Source organism: Bombina bombina, chromosome 6, assembly GCF_027579735.1.
Source record: "Bombina bombina isolate aBomBom1 chromosome 6, aBomBom1.pri, whole genome shotgun sequence".
Classification (NCBI taxonomy): Eukaryota; Metazoa; Chordata; class Amphibia; order Anura; family Bombinatoridae; genus Bombina; species Bombina bombina.
In genome coordinates, this window is record NC_069504.1 from 331,120,783 (window position 1) to 331,135,126 (window position 14,344).

Genomic DNA, 14,344 nt, shown 5'->3' on the forward strand with positions numbered 1-14,344 from the left:
ATCATTTTACTGACAACAGGACTGACACTTTATATTATGGTATTATCATTCTACTGACAACAGGACTGTCACTTTATATTATGATAAAATCATTCTACTGACAACAGGACTGTTACTTTATATTATGGTATTATCATTCTACTGACAACAGGACTGTCACTTTATATTATGATATAATCATTCTACTGACAACAGGACTGTCACTTTATATTATGGTATTATCATTCTACTGACAACAGGTCTGTCACTTTATATTATGGTATTATCGTTCTACTGACAACAGGACTGTCACTTTATATTATGATATTATCATTCTACTGACAACAGGACTGTCACTTTATATTATGGTATTATCATTCTACTGACAACAGAACTGTCACTTTATACATCATATATAAACTGACAGTCCTGTTGTCAGTAGAATGATAATATCATAATATAAACTGACAGTCCTGTTGTCAGTAGAATGATAAAATCATAATATAAACTGACAGTCCTGTTGTCAGTAGAATGATAATATCATAATATAAAGTGACAGTCCTGTTGTCAGTAGAATGATAACACCATAATATAAAGTGACAGTCCTGTTGTCAGTAGAATGATTATATCATAATATAAAGTGACAGTCCTGTTGTCAGTAGAATGATAATACCATAATATAAAGTGACAGTCCTGTTGTCAGTAGAATGATTTTATCATAATATAAAGTGACAGTCCTGTTGTCAGTAGAATGATAATATCATAATATAAAGTGACAGTCCTGTTGTCAGTAGAATGATAATACCATAATATAAAGTGACAGGTTGTCAGTAGAATGATAATACCATAATATAAAGTGACAGTCCTGTTGTCAGTAGAATGATAATACCATAATATAAAGTGACAGTCCTCTTGTCAGTAGAATGATACCATAATATAAAGTGACAGTCCTGTCTTTAGTAGAATGATAATATCATAATATAAAGTGACAGTCCTGTTGTCAGTAGAATGATAATACCATAATATAAAGTGACAGTCCTGTTGCCAGTAGAATAATAATACCATAATATAAAGTAATATAAAGTGACAATCCTGTTGTCAGTAGAATGATAATACCATAATATAAAGTGACAGTCCTGTTGTCAGTAGAATGATAATATCATAGTATAAAGTAACAGTCCTGTTGTCAGTAGAATGATAATACCATAATATAAAGTGACAGTCCTGTTGTCCGTAGAATGATTATATCATAATAAAAAGTGACAGTCCTCTTGTCAGTAGAATGATAATACCATAATATAAAGTGTCAGTCCTGTTGTCAGTAGAATGATTACATCATAATATAAACTGACAGTCCTGTTGTCAGTAGAATGATAATATCATAATATAAACTGACAGTCCTGTTGTCAGTAGAATGATAATACCATAATATAAAGTGACAGTCCTGTTGTCCGTAGAATGATTATATCATAATAAAAAGTGACAGTCCTCTTGTCAGTAGAATGTCAGTAGAATGATAATACCATAATATACCACTTTATATTATGGTATTATCATTCTACTGACAACAGGACTGTCACTTTATATTATGATAAAATCATTCTACTGACAACAGGACTGTCACTTTATATTATGGTATTATCATTCTACTGACAACAGGACTGTCACTTTATATTATGATATAATCATTCTACTGACAACAGGACTGTCAGTTTATATTATGATTTTATCATTCTACTGACAACAGGACTGTCAGTTTATATTATGATATTATCATTCTACTGACAACAGGACTGTCAGTTTATATTATGATATTATCATTCTACTGACAACAGGACTGTCAGTTTATATTATGATGTAATCATTCTACTGACAACAGGACTGACACTTTATATTATGGTATTATCATTCTACTGACAAGAGGACTGTCACTTTTTATTATGATATAATCATTCTACGGACAACAGGACTGTCACTTTATATTATGGTATTATCATTCTACTGACAACAGGACTGTTACTTTATACTATGATATTATCATTCTACTGACAACAGGACTGTCACTTTATATTATGGTATTATCATTCTACTGACAACAGGACTGTCACTTTATATTATGGTATTATTATTCTACTGACAACAGGACTGTCACTTTATATTATGGTATTATCATTCTACTGACAACAGGACTGTCACTTTATATTATGGTATTATCATTCTACTGACAACCTGTCACTTTATATTATGGTATTATCATTCTACTGACAACATGACTGTCACTTTATATTATGATATTATCATTCTACTGAAGACAGGACTGTCACTTTATATTATGGTATTATCATTCTACTGACAACCTGTCACTTTATATTATGGTATTATCATTCTACTGACAACATGACTGTCACTTTATATTATGATATTATCATTCTACTGACAACAGGACTGTCACTTTATATTATGGTATTATCATTCTACTGACAACAGGACTGTCACCACGGTATCATATGATTTCTCCTATGCAAATATTCCTCCTTTACGTCGGTCGAATGACTGGGGAAGGCGGAGCCTAGGAGGGATCATGTGACCAGCTTTGCTGGGCTCTTTGCCATTTCCTGTTGGGGAAGAGAATATCCCACAAGTAAGGATGACGCCGTGGACCGGACACACCGTTGGAGAAAGTAATTTATCAGGTAAACATAAATTCTGTTATTATGGTATTATCATTCTACTGACAAGAGGACTGTCACTTTTTATTATGATATAATCATTCTACGGACAACAGGACTGTCACTTTATATTATGGTATTATCATTCTACTGACAACAGGACTGTTACTTTATACTATGATATTATCATTCTACTGACAACAGGACTGTCACTTTATATTATGGTATTATCATTCTACTGACAACAGGACTGTCACTTTATATTATGGTATTATTATTCTACTGACAACAGGACTGTCACTTTATATTATGGTATTATCATTCTACTGACAACAGGACTGTCACTTTATATTATGAGGTAATCATTCTACTGAAGACAGGACTGTCACTTTATATTATGGTATCATTCTACTGACAAGAGGACTGTCACTTTATATTATGGTATTATCATTCTACTGACAACAGGACTGTCACTTTATATTATGGTATTATCATTCTACTGACAACCTGTCACTTTATATTATGGTATTATCATTCTACTGACAACAGGACTGTCAGTTTATATTATGATGTAATCATTTTACTGACAACAGGACTGACACTTTATATTATGGTATTATCATTCTACTGACAACAGGACTGTCACTTTATATTATGATAAAATCATTCTACTGACAACAGGACTGTTACTTTATATTATGGTATTATCATTCTACTGACAACAGGACTGTCACTTTATATTATGATATAATCATTCTACTGACAACAGGACTGTCACTTTATATTATGGTATTATCATTCTACTGACAACAGGTCTGTCACTTTATATTATGGTATTATCGTTCTACTGACAACAGGACTGTCACTTTATATTATGATATTATCATTCTACTGACAACAGGACTGTCACTTTATATTATGGTATTATCATTCTACTGACAACAGAACTGTCACTTTATACATCATATATAAACTGACAGTCCTGTTGTCAGTAGAATGATAATATCATAATATAAACTGACAGTCCTGTTGTCAGTAGAATGATAAAATCATAATATAAACTGACAGTCCTGTTGTCAGTAGAATGATAATATCATAATATAAAGTGACAGTCCTGTTGTCAGTAGAATGATAACACCATAATATAAAGTGACAGTCCTGTTGTCAGTAGAATGATTATATCATAATATAAAGTGACAGTCCTGTTGTCAGTAGAATGATAATACCATAATATAAAGTGACAGTCCTGTTGTCAGTAGAATGATTTTATCATAATATAAAGTGACAGTCCTGTTGTCAGTAGAATGATAATATCATAATATAAAGTGACAGTCCTGTTGTCAGTAGAATGATAATACCATAATATAAAGTGACAGGTTGTCAGTAGAATGATAATACCATAATATAAAGTGACAGTCCTGTTGTCAGTAGAATGATAATACCATAATATAAAGTGACAGTCCTCTTGTCAGTAGAATGATACCATAATATAAAGTGACAGTCCTGTCTTTAGTAGAATGATAATATCATAATATAAAGTGACAGTCCTGTTGTCAGTAGAATGATAATACCATAATATAAAGTGACAGTCCTGTTGCCAGTAGAATAATAATACCATAATATAAAGTGACAATCCTGTTGTCAGTAGAATGATAATACCATAATATAAAGTGACAGTCCTGTTGTCAGTAGAATGATAATATCATAGTATAAAGTAACAGTCCTGTTGTCAGTAGAATGATAATACCATAATATAAAGTGACAGTCCTGTTGTCCGTAGAATGATTATATCATAATAAAAAGTGACAGTCCTCTTGTCAGTAGAATGATAATACCATAATATAAAGTGTCAGTCCTGTTGTCAGTAGAATGATTACATCATAATATAAACTGACAGTCCTGTTGTCAGTAGAATGATAATATCATAATATAAACTGACAGTCCTGTTGTCAGTAGAATGATAATACCATAATATAAAGTGACAGTCCTGTTGTCCGTAGAATGATTATATCATAATAAAAAGTGACAGTCCTCTTGTCAGTAGAATGTCAGTAGAATGATAATACCATAATATACCACTTTATATTATGGTATTATCATTCTACTGACAACAGGACTGTCACTTTATATTATGATAAAATCATTCTACTGACAACAGGACTGTCACTTTATATTATGGTATTATCATTCTACTGACAACAGGACTGTCACTTTATATTATGATATAATCATTCTACTGACAACAGGACTGTCAGTTTATATTATGATTTTATCATTCTACTGACAACAGGACTGTCAGTTTATATTATGATATTATCATTCTACTGACAACAGGACTGTCAGTTTATATTATGATATTATCATTCTACTGACAACAGGACTGTCAGTTTATATTATGATGTAATCATTCTACTGACAACAGGACTGACACTTTATATTATGGTATTATCATTCTACTGACAAGAGGACTGTCACTTTTTATTATGATATAATCATTCTACGGACAACAGGACTGTCACTTTATATTATGGTATTATCATTCTACTGACAACAGGACTGTTACTTTATACTATGATATTATCATTCTACTGACAACAGGACTGTCACTTTATATTATGGTATTATCATTCTACTGACAACAGGACTGTCACTTTATATTATGGTATTATTATTCTACTGACAACAGGACTGTCACTTTATATTATGGTATTATCATTCTACTGACAACAGGACTGTCACTTTATATTATGGTATTATCATTCTACTGACAACCTGTCACTTTATATTATGGTATTATCATTCTACTGACAACATGACTGTCACTTTATATTATGATATTATCATTCTACTGAAGACAGGACTGTCACTTTATATTATGGTATTATCATTCTACTGACAACCTGTCACTTTATATTATGGTATTATCATTCTACTGACAACATGACTGTCACTTTATATTATGATATTATCATTCTACTGACAACAGGACTGTCACTTTATATTATGGTATTATCATTCTACTGACAACAGGACTGTCACTTTATATTATGATAAAATCATTCTACTGACAACAGGACTGTCACTTTATATTATGGTATTTTCATTCTACTGACAACAGGACTGTCACTTTATATTATGATATAATCATTCTACTGACAACAGGACTGTCACTTTATATTATGGTGTTATCATTCTACTGACAACCTGTCACTTTATATTATGGTATTATCATTCTACTGACAACAGGACTGTCAGTTTATATTATGGTATTATCATTCTACTGACAACAGGACTGACACTTTATATTATGATAAAATCATTCTACTGACAACAGGACTGTCACTTTATATTATGGTATTATCATTCTACTGACAACAGGACTGTCACTTTATATTATGATATAATCATTCTACTGACAACAGGACTGTCACTTTATATTATGGTGTTATCATTCTACTGACAACAGGACTGTCACTTTATATTATGATATTATCATTCTACTGACAACAGGACTGTCAGTTTATATTATGATTTTATCATTCTACTGACAACAGGACTGTCACTTTATATTATGATATTATCATTCTACTGACAACAGGACTGTCAGTTTATATTATGATTTTATCATTCTACTGACAACAGGACTGTCACTTTATATTATGGTGTTATCATTCTACTGACAACAGGACTGTCAGTTTATATTATGATATCATTCTACTCACAACAGGACTGTCAGTTTATATTATCATTTTATCATTCTACTGACAACAGGACTGTCAGTTTATATTATGATATTATCATTCTACTGACAACAGGACTGTCAGTTTATATTATGATATTATCATTCTACTGACAACAGGACTGTCACTTTATATTATGATGTAATCATTCTACTGACAACAGGACTGACACTTTATATTATGGTATCATCATTTTACTGACAAGAGGACTGTCACTTTTTATTATGATATAATCATTCTACGGACAACAGGACTGTCACTTTATATTATGGTATTATCATTCTACTGACAACAGGACTGTTACTTTATACTATGATATTATCATTCTACTGACAACAGGACTGTCACTTTATATTATGGTATTATCATTCTACTGACAACAGGACTGTCACTTTATATTATGGTATTATCATTCTACTGACAACAGAACTGTCACTTTATATTATGATATTATCATTCTACTGACAACAGGACTGTCACTTTATATTATGGTATTATCATTCTACTGACAACAGGACTGTCACTTTATATTATGATATTATCATTCTACTGACAACAGGACTGTCACTTTATATTATGGTATTATCATTCTACTGACAACAGGACTGTCACTTTATATTATGATAAAATCATTCTACTGACAACAGGACTGTCACTTTATATTATGGTATTATCATTCTACTGACAACAGGACTGTCACTTTATATTATGATATAATCATTCTACTGACAACAGGACTGTCACTTTATATTATGGTGTTATCATTCTACTGACAACAGGACTGTCACTTTATATTATGATATTATCATTCTACTGACAACAGGACTGTCAGTTTATATAATGATAAAATCATTCTACTGACAACAGGACTGTCACTTTATATTATGGTATTATCATTCTACTGACAACAGGACTGTCACTTTATATTATGATATAATCATTCTACTGACAACAGGACTGTCACTTTATATTATGGTGTTATCATTCTACTGACAACAGGACTGTCACTTTATATTATGGTATTATCATTCTACTGACAACAGGACTGTCACTTTATATTATGGTATTATCATTCTACTGACAACCTGTCACTTTATAATATGGTATTATCATTCTACTGACAACAGGACTGTCACTTTATATTATGGTATTATCATTCTACTGACAACAGGACTGACACTTTATATTATGATAAAATCATTCTACTGACAACAGGACTGTCACTTTATATTATGGTATTATCATTCTACTGACAACAGGACTGTCACTTTATATTATGATATAATCATTCTACTGACAACAGGACTGTCACTTTATATGATGGTGTTATCATTCTACTGACAACAGGACTGTCACTTTATATTATGATATTATCATTCTACTGACAACAGGACTGTCAGTTTATATTATGATTTTATCATTCTACTGACAACAGGACTGTCAGTTTATATTATGATATTATCATTCTACTGACAACAGGACTGTCACTTTATATTATGATATTATCATTCTACTGACAACAGGACTGTCACTTTATATTATGATATTATCATTCTACTGACAACAGGACTGTCACTTTATATTATGGTATTATCATTCTACTGACAACAGAACTGTCACTTTATATTATGATATTATCATTCTACTGACAACAGGACTGTCACTTTATATTATGGTATTATCATTCTACTGACAACAGGACTGTCACTTTATATTATGATATAATCATTCTACTGACAACAGGACTGTCACTTTATATTATGATATAATCATTCTACTGACAACAGGACTGTCACTTTATATTATGGTGTTATCATTCTACTGACAACAGGACTGTCACTTTATATTATGATATTATCATTCTACTGACAACAGGACTGTCACTTTATATTATGATATTATCATTCTACTGACAACAGGACTGTCAGTTTATATTATGATTTTATCATTCTACTGACAACAGGACTGTCACTTTATATTATGATATTATCATTCTACTGACAACAGGACTGTCAGTTTATATTATGATATTATCATTCTACTGACAACAGGACTGTCAGTTTATATTATGATGTAATCATTCTACTGACAACAGGACTGACACTTTATATTATGGTATTATCATTCTACTGACAAGAGGACTGTCACTTTTTATTATGATATAATCATTCTACGGACAACAGGACTGTCACTTTATATTATGGTATTATCATTCTACTGACAACAGGACTGACACTTTATATTATGATATTATCATTCTACTGACAACAGGACTGTCACTTTATATTATGGTATTATCATTCTACTGACAACAGGACTGTCACTTTATATTATGATAAAATCATTCTACTGACAACAGGACTGTCACTTTATATTATGGTATTATCATTCTACTGACAACAGGACTGTCACTTTATATTATGAGGTAATCATTCTACTGAAGACAGGACTGTCACTTTATATTATGGTATCATTCTACTGACAAGAGGACTGTCACTTTATATTATGGTATTATCATTCTACTGACAACAGGACTGTCACTTTATATTATGGTATTATCATTCTACTGACAACCTGTCACTTTATATTATGGTATTATCATTCTACTGACAACAGGACTGTCAGTTTATATTATGATGTAATCATTCTACTGACAACAGGACTGACACTTTATATTATGGTATTATCATTCTACTGACAACAGGACTGTCACTTTATATTATGATAAAATAATTCTACTGACAACAGGACTGTCACTTTATATTATGGTATTATCATTCTACTGACAACAGGACTGTCACTTTATATTATGATATAATCATTCTACTGACAACAGGACTGTCACTTTATATTATGGTGTTATCATTCTACTGACAACAGGTCTGTCACTTTATATTATGGTATTATCGTTCTACTGACAACAGGACTGTCACTTTATATTATGATATTATCATTCTACTGACAACAGGACTGTCACTTTATATTATGGTATTATCATTCTACTGACAACAGAACTGTCACTTTATATTATGATATTATCATTCTACTGACAACAGGACTGTCACTTTATATTATGGTATTATCATTCTACTGACAACAGGACTGTCACTTTATATTATGATATAATCATTCTACTGACAACAGGACTGTCACTTTATATTATGATATTATCATTCTACTGACAACAGGACTGTCACTTTATATTATGGTATTATCATTCTACTGACAACAGGACTGTCACTTTATATTATGATATCATTCTACTGACAACAGGACTGTCACTTTATATTATGGTATTATCATTCTACTGACAACAGGACTGTCACTTTATATTATGATAAAATCATTCTACTGACAACAGGACTGTCACTTTATATTATGGTATTATCATTCTACTGACAACAGGACTGTCACTTTATATTATGATATAATCATTCTACTGACAACAGGACTGTCACTTTATATTATGGTGTTATCATTCTACTGACAACAGGACTGTCACTTTATATTATGATATTATCATTCTACTGACAACAGGGCTGTCAGTTTATATTATGATTTTATCATTCTACTGACAACAGGACTGTCAGTTTATATTATGATATTATCATTCTACTGACAACAGAACTGTCAGTTTATATTATGATATTATCATTCTACTGACAACAGGACTGTCAGTTTATATTATGATGTAATCATTCTACTGACAACAGGACTGACACTTTATATTATGGTATTATCATTCTACTGACAAGAGGACTGTCACTTTTTATTATGATATAATCATTCTACGGACAACAGGACTGTCACTTTATATTATGGTATTATCATTCTACTGACAACAGGACTGTCACTTTATATTATGATATTATCATTCTACTGACAACAGGACTGTCAGTTTATATTATGATTTTATCATTCTACTGACAACAGGACTGTCAGTTTATATTATGATATTATCATTCTACTGACAACAGGACTGTCACTTTATATTATGATATTATCATTCTACTGACAACAGGACTGTCACTTTATATTATGGTATTATCATTCTACTGACAACAGGACTGTCACTTTATATTATGGTATTATTATTCTACTGACAACAGGACTGTCACTTTATATTATGGTATTATCATTCTACTGACAACAGGACTGTCACTTTATATTATGATATTATCATTCTACTGAAGACAGGACTGTCACTTTATATTATGGTATCATTCTACTGACAAGAGGACTGTCACTTTATATTATGGTATTATCATTCTACTGACAACAGGACTGTCACTTTATATTATGGTATTATCATTCTACTGACAACCTCTCACTTTATATTATGGTATTATCATTCTACTGACAACAGGACTGTCAGTTTATATTATGATGTAATCATTCTACTGACAACAGGACTGACACTTTATATTATGGTATTATCATTCTACTGACAACAGGACTGTCACTTTATACTATGCTATAATAATTCTACTGAAGACAGGACTGACACTTTATATTATGGTATTATCATTCTACTGACAACAGGACTGTCACTTTATATTATGATAAAATCATTCTACTGACAACAGGACTGTCACTTTATATTATGGTATTATCATTCTACTGACAACAGGACTGTCACTTTATATTATGGTATTATCATTCTACTGACAACAGGACTGTCAGTTTATATTATGATGTAATCATTCTACAGACAACAGGACTGACACTTTATATTATGGTATTATCATTCTACAGACAACAGGACTGTCACTTTATATTATGGTATTATCATTCTACAGACAACAGGACTGACACTTTATATTATGGTATTATCATTCTACAGACAACAGGACTGTCACTTTATATTATGGTATTATCATTCTACTGACAACAGGACTGTCACTTTATATTATGGTATTATCATTCTACTGACAACAGGACTGTCACTTTATATTATGGTATTATCATTCTACAGACAACAGGACTGACACTTTATATTATGGTATTATCATTCTACAGACAACAGGACTGACACTTTATATTATGGTATTATCATTCTACAGACAACAGGACTGACACTTTATATTATGGTATTATCATTCTACTGACAATAGGACTGTCACTTTAAAAAGGGACACTTAGCAACCCAGATAATTTGAGAATCCCCTGCAAAATGTCAGTATATGTACGTACGCCTTATATTTCTACAACAGAAGAGCTTTCAGCTGCCGTACATTTAAGCTGTTGGAAGTACAACTAAAATACAAAGCAGTTGATGATTCGCAACCTCCTGCAAGAGCAACATGAGCTGGCATTTGGATAAGCATTTGATGATCATTTTAAGATAGAATACTGCCAACTAGTACAAAGAATTAAAAAACAATAACAACTTCAATGTAACATATTGTCACCAGAGTTTGGGAACTATGATACTAAGCCTTGTTCCATATTTATACATTCATATTCATTTTGTGTTTACTTCTCTTTTCTCCTTAGATTTGCTATGCAATTAGCTTGGGGAAAGAAATAGCTGCAGCACAGAAGGCAAGTATACTTTCATACATTTACTATATAACAACCTCTAGCTATTAATTATTGTTTTCAATTTTAATATCCCAGCATGCAAGGGAAAGGTCTGGTAAGAGTAGTAAATACTTTATGGTGTGCAAGTTGTTGTTAATTCCTGTCCAGTGTGTTCAAAATTGATGTTCCAGTCCATTTAAGAGATTAAGTTCTATTCTGCTTTCATGTTGCTGACCTGGTGTGTTCCCTATCACACAATTGCCAAGTCCTCTTCATTAATGTTAAAGGGACAGTCTACAATAGAATTGTTATTGTTTTAAAAGATAGATAATCCCTTTATTACTCATTCCCCAGTTTTGAACAACCAACACTGTTATATTAATACACTTTTTACCTCTTCTTCCAGCCCCCTGATCACATGACTGTGACTGTTTATTATCTACTAGTCCTAAAGCCCCTTCACACGGGTCATTTTTTCCAGTACAGCGGTCCCACCCCTTGCGCTCTCTCCCTTCCCCTCTCTTTTGCTCTCTCTCTCTCTCCCCCTCTCTTTTGAGCTTTCTCTCTCCCCCCTCTCTTTTGCGCTCTCTCCCCCCTCTCTTTTGCGCTCTCCCCCTCTCTTTTGCGCTCTTTCTCCCCCCTATTTTGCGCTATCTCCCCCCTCTCTTTTGCGCTCTCTCTCCCCCATCTCTTTTGCGCTCTCCCCCTCTCTTTTGAGCTCTCTCTCTTCCCCCTCTCTTTTACGCTCTCTCCCCCCTTCTCTTTTGCGCTCTCACCCCTCTCTTATGCGCTCTCTCTCCCCCCCTCTCTTTTGCACGCTCTCTCCCTCTCTCTTTTGCCCCCTCTCTTTTGCGCTCTCTCCCCCCACTCTTTTGTGCTCTCTCTCTCTCCCCCCTCTCTTTTGCGCGCTCTCTCTCCCCCTCTCTTTTGCGCTCTCTCCGCCTCTCTTTTGCTCTCTCTCTCTCCTCTCTTTTGCTCTGTCTCCCCCCTCTCTTTTGAGCTCTCTCCCCCCTCTTTTGCGCTCTCTCTCTCCCCCTCTCTTTTGCGCTCTCTCTCTCCCCCTCTCTTTTGCGCTCTCACCCCCTCTTTTGCGCTCTCTCTCTCCTCCCTCTCTTTTGCGCTCTCTCTCTCTCCCCTCTCTTTTGTTCACTCTTAGAAATTAGCATATGAGTCTACCTAGGTTTAGTTTCAACTAAGAATACTAAGAGAAAAAAAGCAAATTTGATGATAAAAGTAAATTGGAAAGTTGATTAAAATTACATGTCCTATCTGAATAATGAAAGTTCAATTTTGACTAGACTGTCCCTTTAAGTTCCAGATCTGTAGTTTCTAGATTAATCTGTTTATTGCTTCCCTTGAGGATATCTCAGACTTCTGTTTGTGTTGTGTATATAGTATTTGGCCCATACAATCTCTGGAGCATGCTGCAGTGGTTATGAAGGCTTCTCCATACTTTTAAAGTAGGGGTGTCCAACTCTTGTTTTGTTTGATGTTCACTAATTAAAGCACCAGTGTAAACAGTAGATTTGCATAATCAACAAATGCAAGATAACAAGACAATGCAATAGCACTTAGTCTGAACTTCAAATGAGTAGTAGATTTTTTTTTTCTGACAATTTTAAAAGTTATGTCTATTTCCACTCCCCATGTACCATGTAACAGCCATCAGCCAATCACAAATGCATACACGTACCATGTGACAGCCATCAGCCAATCACAAATGCATACACATTTATTCTGTGAATTCTTGCACATGCTCAGTAGGAGCTGGTGACTCAAAAAGTTTAAATATAAAAAGACTGTGCACTTTTTGTTAATGAAAGTAAATTGGACCGTTGTTTAAAATTGCATGCTCTATCTGAATAATGAAGGTTTAATTTTGACTTGAGTGTCTCTTTAACCAAGATTTATGGCTTTTGCTCAGTTAAGATTTAACCAACGCAGCTGTTTAAAAGGAGTAGTGAGTAAGATTTTTGTTGTAGAAATATGAAAGAATCCACTAAGAAAGTGGGTTATCCAGGACCCATTAGTTCCTCTAAGTGCAAGAAAGTTTTAATATTGTTTAAAGTGACTGTAAAGTAAACGATATTAGCTAAAGTCAATCGATAGAATTTAAATAATGAATGAGACTTTTATTCATGAAATCTTTAGTGTATACTTGAGATATTTCACTAGAAACGCTATACAGATAAGAGCCGTCCCTCCACCCGCAATATTCAGCTATTGATTGACAGATGACTCATCTGCAATCAACAAATCGTTGTTTCCCCCCCGATAAGTCATCTGTCAATCAATAGCTAAATATGGTGACCGGAGGGCCGGCTTTTATCTGTATAGCATTTCTGAAACATCTCTGAAGATGAGAGTACACTAAAGATTTCATGAATGAAAGTCTCATTCATTTTTTAAATTCTATCGGTTGACTTTAGCTAA

At 32.9% G+C, this 14,344-nt stretch overlaps 1 protein-coding gene across 1 annotated transcript in view; it reads left to right on the forward strand.

Moving 5' to 3' along the window:
• The window catches only part of APPL2 (adaptor protein, phosphotyrosine interacting with PH domain and leucine zipper 2), a 350,547-nt gene that overhangs the window by 302,232 nt on the left and 33,971 nt on the right, over positions 1–14,344 (forward strand). The window contains exon 20 of the mRNA XM_053716955.1: positions 11,885–11,932. Coding sequence (XP_053572930.1) covers positions 11,885–11,932 — 48 coding nt within the window. The remainder of the gene's footprint in view (positions 1–11,884; positions 11,933–14,344) is intronic.